The sequence below is a fragment of the Megalopta genalis genome, unplaced genomic scaffold (genome assembly GCF_051020955.1).
Source record: "Megalopta genalis isolate 19385.01 unplaced genomic scaffold, iyMegGena1_principal scaffold0037, whole genome shotgun sequence".
NCBI classification, from domain to species: domain Eukaryota; kingdom Metazoa; phylum Arthropoda; class Insecta; order Hymenoptera; family Halictidae; genus Megalopta; species Megalopta genalis.
This window is the reverse complement of record NW_027476106.1, coordinates 852,442-864,456: the sequence shown is the minus strand read 5'-3', so window position 1 is coordinate 864,456 and position 12,015 is coordinate 852,442. Positions and strand designations below refer to the sequence as shown.

Here is a 12,015-nt window from a genome sequence, read left to right as displayed (position 1 = left end):
TATCACAGTGTAGCTCGCGCGTTTTGTATTCGTAGAATCTCTATTGTTCTAGTCTTTTTGATTATAATTTCCATCTTTTTTTTTTGGCTTTTTCGCAAACTGTGCGGAAGTCGATATCTTTGCTTTGCAAAACGTGTGTCGTTCTTTTCTTTCTTATTTTTTTTTTCATCCGAATCTTGTAATCATATGCTGTCGTACAAATGCGGTTGTCACAGTATATAAAAAAATACTAATATATATTATCAAGAATCCCTTATTATAGAGAGAGTACACTTGAAACAGCGCTGAAAAAGCCTACGTTAGCCCAGAACGTAATAATTAATTATCAAAAATGCTCTATCATACCATCGTACGAAGAAGGGAGGAGTGGGATTTGTCTTTGCGTAAACCTAAAAAGAAAGAAAAAAAAATAGGCCACGACAAACAGCTCTAACGATCTACTGATGTTCGACTAAGCAAAGTGTTTCAAGAAAAAGAGAGAGAGAGAGAGAGAGAGAGAGAGAGAGAGAGAGAGAGAGAGAGAGAGAGAGAGGGATAGAGAAAGAAAGAGAGAGAGAGAGAGAGAGAGAGAGAGAGAGAGAAAGAATAAAAGAATAGAATCACAGACACAAAAGAAAAGAAACAACCAGAGAGTAGAAATAAATTAGACGTTCGTTTAATAAAGTGTCTATTTATGCGTATAGAACTCTTATGAATTTTTATCTATGTTGTTCTTCTCGAGTCACATTACAGCATTTACAATAATTATATACTTCGATTTTTACCTTTGAACTAATTTTCATGAAGTGGAGATAAACAGTGTGTACATTCGTAAACAAAGTGTACTATGAGTTAACGAGGTAAACAATATATATCCGACACAAGAGAAAACAAAAAGAGGATGGAAAGAAAAGAATTAAAAAAATGTAACAAGTCTCGTCTCGGCTACTTCATGAAAATATGAGCAAGCACTCACTCATTTTGTTAACCACCTATTTATTTTAAGAGCTACTATTGTTTTAATTATTTATTATGCAATGGTAAGAAACTTTAAAAACGATCCCACGTCTCTGCGGTGGCCTGTGGGAGCACAGCTCCGAATAAATCTTATGCAATTGTATCTCTATTATTTATTATATTTATAAGCAATGGATATTTTGGTACAATTAAATTTTTTTTTCTTTATTGTATACTTGCCCCTCTCGCTTCTTTTATTTTTTTTTATTATTTATAGAGCTTTTCCTTTTTTTTATTTATAAAACAACATATATTTTTACGTTTTCTTCTTGTTTCAATGAATTAAACCTTATTGTTCAATAATATTATTATTATTATTATTATTCTCATTTTTTTCATTTTTTTGATATGCCTGTCGCATATCGGGTCACGGCTCTCACCCTCCATGAAAAAATTTATTTTCCATTTTGCTGCGGGCATGCAGTCAGCGTAATTGTTAGTATTTTTTGTAGCACATCGGTCTGTACGTTACACGTGTTAACCACAGTTTGGTGTAATTTCGTGTATGTGTGAATGGTGTGACTTGTCGTATCATCAATATTACTATATTTTTATAATATATTGTATCATATATATATATATATATATATATATATATATATATATATATATGCATATGTATATGTATATATATATATATGTATACAATATATATATATATATATTTATATTTATATATATTTACCTAATTTTATTATGTTTTGTTATAGTTATCGTTATCATTAATACGAATATATGATACATTTCAAACAACGCCCCCGCTGGCTCCGTCGGAGGCGAGAATCAGAGTAAGGTGGGTCAGTCGTGATAGGACACTCAGCCGTTTAATAACCGAAGCGCGAATGTCACATGCAAAAAATTAACATTATAACGATATACATCATCTATACTCGAATTTACACCTTGATCATCTCCTCCTACCGAGCACAGCTGAACCTTATAGGGTTAAGAAGGGACTAACATCCTAGTATTATGTGCTGACACTGAGTACATTATACAACTGAAATCATTGCTGTCAAAGAAAAAAGGAAAAAAAAGAAACGTGGAAAATTAATGTACACAATAAAAATATTAGAACTCATCAATCATCATCGTATCATCGTATCATCATCATCATCATCATTATCATTATCATTATCATTATAATCATCATCATTATCAATGAACAATATCGTGAATATCACTGCTTCCTCCGCAGACTTTTTTTTTCTTTCTTTCTTCTCCGCTCGCGCCCCCGTTTTCCGGGCGGTTAAACTAATTAAAAAGGAATTACGATTACGTCAAGAATGCCATTTGTGGGACACTTTGCTTTTGCTAACAACAGTAATTTTTTGCATGTAGTATATGGACAATCGACGTAAACTAAGGACTAATGATCGGGCAGCGTGGTAGTGTACTTCCACCTGCAATAAAAAATGATTATCGTACTTGTAACTTATTTTATTCGGCTCGTTGGAAAAACATTTACAATTCTCTCTCTTATTATTCTTTTTTTTTGCCTCTCTTTTCGTTCGTTTATTTATTTATTTCTCTTGATACTTCTGAAGCGGTCTCAGACACGTTTTTTTTTATTACTACAGATTACCGGGACGTCTCTCTCGCAGGCAAATTAGTCGACGAGCGGAGATGTTACTCACCAGCTCAGGGGCGGGCTTGTGTCGCAGGTGCGGTAGTGGCAGGAACTGGAGGGTTGGAGGAACTGGAGGTCGCTGTAAGAGCATTACGTTGTACTACCTCCAATTCGTTCAGTTTCTTCCACATTTCGTCCCTCTCCTTTTCTCTCTTCCTTTCTCTAACATTACAAAATATTTCTATAGATAATGCGACAACTATATCGGCACACCCGGTCATCGTGGTAATGAATCGGCGCAGCCGTCACACTACTTACTTTTGCCTTTCAGACTTATAGCTGGCAGTAAGTTCATCGAAGAGCCTACTATTCATTTCCATAAATGTTTTAAGAACATTATAAACAAGGGCTACAATTGTAGAATTCCAGTGTTCCTTGCTAATTCTATACAATGCCGGGAACATAATTCCCATTATAACATGATTGTTTTCCTCAATTAGAGACATTATGTATTCATTATTCCAAAAGTATAATGCTCTCTCAGCAACCTGAAACACGGTTAACGTTTACAATTATTCGCTGGATTCGTTGCTTGCTGTCATTAGGCTACGGATCCTCGTACGTTCAAAGAAAATACAATTTTGACGACTCACGCGCCGGTATCTTATGAACGATTTCACGAATTTTTTACTTTGTTGAAGTTCCGTAGTTTAATCGCGGCATTTAAATCATTATTTCGATTCACACACCTGAAAGTGCGGTGAAGACACGCAACGTGCAATTTGCCTGAACAAAGGTTCCTGTATTTTAATAAATTGGCTAGGTTCTATGACATCCAAAATTTCTTCAATTTCTCCAAGGAACATTACCTCCTTCTGGCTACACGTTTTAGGCCAGAACTTAAGGAGGCCTCGTATAACTGGTTCTGTTAGGGTAGCGTCCTTTTCAAGAAACTGTACCACACAATAAGCTAATTGTGCATGATATAATGATAAGCACTTCACTTTATGTAGTGGCAGCAGCACCTGTGGAACAAGAAATCATTACGCAAACATGGAAATTTAATGATACGTTACATAGAGCAGCTTTTTACGTCGACTGTTTTTACCTTAACCAGAAATTGCTTGTGCTCGACTTTTAAGGGAAGAGCAAATCCATTTATAATGCTACCCAGAATTTCAAGAAGTTCCCCAACACCGTTAAAATGTTCCGTTTCATACACAAACCTGTAATAAAACAACGAAACATTTTAGTAACGACTCGTCGAACAGATAACTCTATAGTTGCATGAATACATACACATACCTCAAAAAGATATTGTTGATTTGTTTGCGTATGAAGGCTCTAAGACCAAGGAACTTTCCATAAATACGGTGCAAAACTGTTTTCAGCAGATCCCTTTCCCTAGGGTCCTCAGAATCGAACAACTCCAATAACTGGAAATGGAAAATAAAAGCATCGATTAGAAGAAATACTTGTCGACTGACAAATATGTTGGCTATAAATATATACGTATAAAAAAAACGTGATCCGTACCTGTAGAACAAATTTTTGCTCGATAGCTCTTTTTCCAACCGTAGGTTGGAAATCTGACGATTCAAGAAAACGTAGAAAGAATTCGTAAACTAGCTGAAGGTGTGGCCAACTCGCCTCCAGTGTTGGGTCGTCCTCTTCTGGATCGAAATCCGGATTTTCACTAGGTGGTAATGTGCGAAACAGATTTGCAGAAATCTGTGGGTCAGACAAACGTAAAGGTTGTAGTGAAAGCGGTCTCTCTCATCGAGCCAGGAGTTAGGGTAGCGGTTTTGAAAATCTACTTACCATATTAATGATCTCCGGGTAGACAGGCTCGGTGAGGACTCCCCGGCCAGCTGTGATGTATTCGACCAGTTCATTAAGTGTACTACGTTTAATTTCTTTACCTTTAAGATCAGCTGTCGCGTCCATGAAATCGAATGTCACACAGCATTGTTGTAGCTTTCTGATAAACAATTCTTCTTGCTCTGATGGTGGGACATCTGTAAAACAACAACAACGGTCTCATGTGAATTCGATTCTAGGATAAGATGTTCAATGATTAATTCTCGTTGTTACATTATTCGATGGCCACCGATCATTTCACAATCATCCGCCCAGCCATCCCAAATCTGTTAATTCGTCGTAGGAGATCATTATTCGCTGATTAGTAGCCTGATTATATACCGTTTCACGATATTAATCACCCAGTTGTGCCACCTACGAGGCGCGTCAATCTCGCTATAGCATGATCACCGGCCTGTGGAGAGTTATTTTTGGGTTCGTCTATGGATCGCGGTAGAAAATCCTGAGGATCGACTGTGAACACTCGGGCCAGATAGAAATCGGGACACCGGTATACCGAGACCTACTACGCCATTATCAAAACGGATCGACGTGACCGATAATACGATAATACCGCCGATATTATAACATATTTCTCGCGCTAATAAAAAAAACAATCCTCGAGCGAAAATTATAAAATAATTTGCGGACGCGTAGTTCACAAATATTCTGGATATTTATGACATAACATAACCTTGACATAACCTTGAGCAGCGATCTTTTCTATTTTATTTCGTAACTCGCATATCGTAGGCGAGCAAAAGAATTTATTAATTGTTTAAATGATCAGAAAAATTGAATTAAATGTTGACAATAGAATTATTAAGTCGTGAAATTTGAATAAAAATATTTGCAGAGCTGTCATGAATTTTACCTCTCAACATTGAGGTTAAATAATATTGCAGTTAAAGAATGGTGCATTCTTCGATGCACGTGTAAAAAGTAGGAGCCCACCCACGTGCAGTTCACGGCCTCCAACATTATCGTACGCGTATTTTCGGTTGCTCCGGAAATCGGTCGCAAGAATTTAATTTCGCGCGTCTCGAAACTTAAGTTTTATTTCTGACTACACGCTTCCAATGAATTCGAGGACTTGTAAGCTCCTAATCCGTTCTTAAGCTTTTTTTCAGTATTAGAAATCGCGATTTGAATAATTGCTCTGGACGAGTTTAATTCCGTAGAATTTTAATCGTTAGAACTTTTTAACATTTGACGCGATTCGCGAATATTATCCGCCTAATTTAAGAGTCACTAGCCTGGATGATGACTCTTATCTTGGCACAATTTCATGCGAATACAAGAATAATATAGCTGTGGGTCGTAAGCAGTGACGTAAATTGTTGGAAACTAATTTATTTTTATATCAATTATACATACCGTACATTATGTATTTCAAAATGATTACGTTGAAGTAACGGTAAAGAAGAATACGGTACATATTTACCGAGTGATATCAGTGCTAATTTCGACGACAATATTCGTCGATTTCTTTAATCGAAACAAACACGAATAAATTCTGTTTTTATCGTTGCATTATTCGCGTACAATGCGAATACGCGTAGTACATGTAAATGCAGAGACATATCGTGATCATGATTTCATAATGTTTTGATGCTATGCCGGTAACATATATATGCGTCTATTTGTGCCACCTTTGAGGTTATGTCGGGCGAGGTTATGAATCGAGCGCACAAGCGCCATGCGGTAATTCGTGTAGTCAACTCTTGGCAATATTATAAGCGGAGAATAAGCTTCTTTCGTAAATATTATCTTTTGCAGTATCGTGTCATTTATTCTCGTCTATTAAAGAAATGAATCAATTGCGTTTAAAAAAAAATACTGATAAACGAAAACTAAAACTAAAAGCTTGTTACACAGGCAACCATACCTGTCAGATTGCTATAGAATATAGAAGAACGTCAAACGAGGTTAAATTATTTATTATTTCCAAATAATTAAGGAACGAAATTCTGTTTCTTATAATATTATATATATAATAAATATATTATAAATATGATATTATATATATAATAAATATATAACATTCCTCCAAATTGCTCGGCGGATTAGTATTTATATTATAAATATATTATATATATAATATTATATGTATAATAAATATATAATATTCCTCCAAACTGCTCGGCGGATTAGTATGCGCGAGCATGCCGGCAACTACGAGAGGAATTATCCTAACCGTAGCGAATTCATAGAAATAACTCTGATACACGTCAGAACATGCTAGCATAGTTTCGACCTAATTCGCGAGTGAAACGTGACTGGAGCCCACGGGCGATGTGCGAGTCAATATTAAATAAAACGGGAAGTGTGTTTCAGCCCGACGGAAAGAAAGCGACGATAAGAGGGGACACACCATAATGACACGCGAGAGAGAGAAATGGCATAGGTACAATTCCGTTTCGCGTGAAACGAGCCTATATCGCGGAGAGAACGTGACAAAACCGTTTATCAGAAAGCGACCTCTCGTCGCGCGCGCGCGCGCGCAGACCTTATTGAGAAATTTTTTTACGAGATAATAGCCCCCCGCCGCGATATAAATTACCGCGCCTCTATTAGCGTGTCTACTTCAGGGGTTGATCGTTTTCCCATTCTCGATGGAGTTTTCATTCAAGTTGCGGAGGGGGGCGCCGCGCGAGGAGGACGAGCCGCGGGAAGGAGAAGGGGAAGACGGAGAAGGACGGAACACGGAACAAGACTCCCTTTCTCTCGCTTTATTTCCTCTCTCTCTTTCGCCGCTATTCGCCGGCCCCCACCCCGCTCTCTTTCATTTCTCGGTTTCTATCTCGTTTTGCTCGTGGCGTATTGATTTACCAGCCGGCGAACTTTAAACTCGCATCTCTGGCTCGTAGCCTCATTCATCTTAAGCCTTTGATGAAAGTGCAATGAAAATGGGATTCGCTGCGACCGGGATTAGCCAAATTAATCTGTTAACCCGGATATATAAGGCGAATTAAATTCCTCCTCCTGTGTTACACTTCCACTTCGACTTTTTCCTTCTTTGTTTATTCGCAACGTTGCAACGTAAACCGTCGATCCTCGCGCGGCGAACCGTTAACACTGAACCAACCGACCTGTAATGACGATTAGCGCGCATTGACTCGTACGAGTGAAAAGATAGGATTCACTTGGAGATCCTACGAAGTTTTAATTACGAGACTTATAATATAATATAATTATATATAATATAATTATAATATAATTATATATAATATAATTATAATATAATTTATTCGATCATTTTTCACGAAGAAGTCTCCGAAGTTTATAGTATCGTAAAATAAACAAATCAGATCGCAGATCTTAGATATGATTATTTCGTTTGACGCTGGCGTAATAGCTTGGAAATTTTAGATTTTAACCAAAAAATTTCGAAGATGGCGGTAATACAAATTCCTAAAATTAAAGATACATCGTCGAAGAATTTTCGTACTTAATTCTTGATTAAATAAGCACAATGCTGTAGTTACTTTGCTGCTTTTTAACACCCAAGAAATATAATACAAATGTTATTACAGTTTTTTAAAATGGCACCAAAGTGGTACCACCGGCATACAACAGATAGTGTTGGCACATAGTGTTAAATAAAAAGAGTTAGTACTTCCTGACACCTTTCGATGTCGCTGGTGTTCCAGCGAATCGAGAAAAAGCCGACGGAAAAAAGATCGTGACAGTCGGACAGACAGATTTCACAGGGTTCACGCGTTCTTTTTTTTCTTTTTTGTGTGTTTTTTTTTGGCCGACTTGAGACAGCTAAATTCGCGCAGATAAGCGGGAATCGATAAAAAAGTGTAAATTTATCCCGTACTCGTACATTTTGAAAACTCTTCGATTTCGTCGGCTCGCGCTGATCCGTGCCGAAGAGTTCGGACACGCGAAACGACACGAAACGGACCGGACCGGACAGTTCTATCGGGCCGATAATCAGAATTCGATGATCGTATATCTCTTCGCCGAAGCGCAAATACGTTCTCTTCGCGAGCTTTTGAATCGTAGAGATTGCGCTATCGGACAAGATAATTAACGTGGAAGGCCGTCGTCACACTGCTGGAACCAATGCCGCTATTTGCTCGTTAAAGCGAACTTCCGCGATTTGCCACTCTGTTCCCCTTTATTACAATATGGAATTCTTGGGCCGCGGAACGGCGAAAATGATAATTAATTCGTGCGCGCGTGTGCGCGCTGCGTCGCGTCCATTAACTAATTTCGTCGTCACTGTTCTCTCTGCGGAAAAAAATCAGTCTCGTGTGTGTGTGTGTGTGTGTGTGTGCGCGCGCGCGCGTGTGTGTGTGTGTGTGTGTGTAATAAAAATGAAATGTTGCACCGACAGATAGCGGTCGAACCACTTGATTGGTCGATTCGCGACGTGACACGTATCGCGTCGTTCGACATAACCTCACAGATAAGGAACGTTTTCGCTCTCACCGTAAGGCGCTTCGCGTAAATTTTACAGGAAACAACTAGCGTGAAACGACGGATTTGAAATAACGAAATAAATGTGCGAATAAAGATGCGTTAAATGTACCTAATGTAATATTGGGTTGGCAACTAAGTAATTGCCGATTTGTTCAATGGAATAAAAAATTTTTTTTTACTTGGAACGAAGTTTAATCTGTCATGTATTTTCCATTTTGTTCTGATCCTTTTCGGCCAAAAACTGAGTTAAGCGAGATTTTACAGCGTCATCGTCGTTAAAAGTTTTACCACGAAGGGAGTTGTCCAGGGATCGAAATAAGTGGTAATCCGATGGCGCGAGATCAGGGCTATATGGTGGGTGTAACATCAATTCCCAAGCAATATCCATCAATTTTTGCCGAGTGGACAAAGACGTGTGCGGCCTAGCATTGTTCTGCTGGAAAATGACACCTTTACGATCGACCAATTCTGATCGCTTTTCCTTGACCGCTGCATTCAATTTGTCCAGTTGCTAATATTCACGGATAATAAAAAATAACATAATAATAATAATAATAATTTTATAATATAACATTTACGGATATCATAAAAATGGGAGTGAGAGACATCTATAACTGAATAATAATAATAATAATAATAATAATACTAATAATAATAATTTTATAATATAACATTTACGGATATCATAAAAATGAGAGTGAGAGACATCTATAACTGAAATCGGCAATTACTTAGTTGCCAACCCAATAGATTTGTTTCCAGTTTCGTTCGTCGTTTGAGAAGAAGCCGAGCTCCACGCGACAAGACACAACTGTATCGACCGTGTGTATGCATATGTAAGACTGGCGGCGATGCCTTCTGCGACAATATCGATCGTTTTCTTTTTTTCTGTAATTGTTATTAGGAACTTCAGACAGTCAGCTGATTTTCTTCCCTTTCTTTTTCCTATACAGTAATGTCTCTCTAATTGACGCTTAGATTGTGTGACACGGATAATTCGAGCCTCGCGCCTCGTTTTTATAATTCTTGACAATCGGAAGCTACGAAAACGAGCAGTTTTAATCCTCGCGAGAAACTTATTGGATTCGCGAGAAATTATCGAAGTTCTGCCGGAGAGTTAAAGGACTTGTGAAAAGAAATCGTACGACCTTCCAAAGACTTTGGGAGACCTGCGAACAAAATTTGATCACCCGCAACAAATTATCGAGATAATTATTGCTATTAAAATAGTCGAACCTGGACCGTCGTTTTAGAGTCTGCGACAAGAGTTACGAGAGCGCCGAATAAAAAATAGTACGTCCCGGGAAAAGAATTGGGAAGCTTGGGAAAACGTTCTACGGACTAGGTGATAAATTATAGAGCCGTGGGAAAAATTGCGACAACCGGAAAAGTATTCCGGTGCCAAATATTCGGAGAAATACGAGCGAATAAAGAGAACGGGTACTACGGTAATGTCTCTCTAATTGACGCTCAGGTTGTCCACAAAAATGGACAATTTGGGAAGAGGAGATACGATTAGTATCTCCGATAGTATCTCCTCTTCCCAGATCGTCCATTTTTCAGCACAATTTGAGCGTCAGTAAGGGAGACATTACTGTACAGAAATGTCTCCCTTACTGACGCTCAGCTTGTACACTAAAATGGATAATTTGGGAAGAGGAGACACGATTATTCGAGCCTTGTACAGCTCGTTTTTTATATTTCTTGACAATTCGTAACTATGAAAACGAACCGTAAGGCTCGAATAATCGTATCTCCTCTTCCCAAATTGTACAATTTCGTGCACGATCTGAGCGTCAATTAGGGAGACGTTATTGTACTAAAAAATGGACAATTTTGGAAGAGAAGATACAATTATAAATAATAATATTATATAATAATATATAATATGATAATAATAATATAATAATAATAATATAATAATAATATAATAATAATAATATAATAATAATAATATAATGATATAATAATAATATATATAAAAATGGCAAAAAGCACGCGAAAGAAATGAGAAAATTGTTCCTTCGTTAAATCAACGAAAGCCAAGACACGTCGATACGAGCCATTCATTTTGAAAGTGGCATAAGTCACTTTACAGTAACGAAGAGTGTTGATTTTTTAATGTTTATTCGAAATTATTTATACTGAGAAAAATATCAGTATCTTGAGACAACAAATACAAGTAAATCTTCTCGAAAGTTAGCATCCATATTTTTAAACGTGTTAAAACGCAAATCCTGAAATATATCGACTTTAAAAACAAAGTGACTTATGCCGCTTTCAAAATAAACGACTCATACTACGAGATATACAAATTTATATTTCAGCGAGTTACGTCACCGGGAGCAATTGACAATAAGAGTACGCGTGGCGCGCGATGTTACGGAAATCGAAACCGTTCTCCTCGCAGGTTTGTAGGCCATCTCACGGACGAAACGACAAACACAGAGAGCACACGCGAGGTGTTTAAAAAGGGGGGGGGGGGGGTTAAGAACACCGACCGTCGGAACCACGATTTTCCCTTTTACCGTCGACACTGTGTCCGCGCGTGCAAAAACATTAGCCGAGCTGAAAAACGGTGCGATTGTGTGTCAACTGCCACCAACCAAGGTGTTCGTTAACTTTTGTTCGGCATCGCACGAAAATCGGTCGACGATGCCACGATGAATCGGCGACGGGCGCACAACACAGATATTCGATCATAAAAACACGGCATCTCCAGCGCGAAGAAAAGACATTGAATAGCGTAGCGTGTTCCAGTTTCCTTTCATTCGACAATCGTTCCACTTAAGATCCTTATCTATCGAACCGGACCGCGCGCGGGTAATTGAAAATAGTCCCCGGGTATATCCAGAACTATAAATAATGTTCGAACTGTTCTCTATGGCCGTTCGATTATGGCTTTCGTCGGGGGAGACAAACACACGTTCATTTGTCATTCGAACATTAATCAATCATTAATAATCGTTCGGTGCCACGTCGCGGTCAAATATATGGGTGACACGAATTTTCGACCGATTGAAAATTCATTTTCATTGTAATACAGAGGGTGTCCCAAAAATGTCTCGCAATCCGAAAGTAGGGGATTCCTGAGGCGATTCGAAGCAACTTTTTCCTTAGCGAAAATGCGATCCGCGGCTTCGTTTACGAGTTAT

General features: G+C 38.1%; 1 protein-coding gene across 4 annotated transcripts in view; it reads right to left on the bottom strand.

Moving 5' to 3' along the window:
• Positions 1–654: 654 nt before the first annotated feature.
• wdb (serine/threonine-protein phosphatase regulatory subunit widerborst) overlaps positions 655–12,015 on the bottom strand; it is a 65,583-nt gene continuing 54,222 nt past the window's right edge. For all 4 annotated transcript variants that reach the window (XM_033472103.2, XM_033472104.2, XM_076527666.1 and 1 more), the window contains 8 exons: positions 4,388–4,584; positions 4,103–4,297; positions 3,872–4,002; positions 3,675–3,792; positions 3,316–3,591; positions 2,885–3,114; positions 2,634–2,788; positions 655–2,399 (listed from right to left, as the gene is read on the bottom strand). In XM_033472103.2, the coding sequence (XP_033327994.1) occupies positions 2,638–2,788; positions 2,885–3,114; positions 3,316–3,591; positions 3,675–3,792; positions 3,872–4,002; positions 4,103–4,297; positions 4,388–4,584 (1,298 nt within the window). In that variant the 3' untranslated portion in view covers positions 655–2,399; positions 2,634–2,637. The remainder of the gene's footprint in view (positions 2,400–2,633; positions 2,789–2,884; positions 3,115–3,315; positions 3,592–3,674; positions 3,793–3,871; positions 4,003–4,102; positions 4,298–4,387; positions 4,585–12,015) is intronic.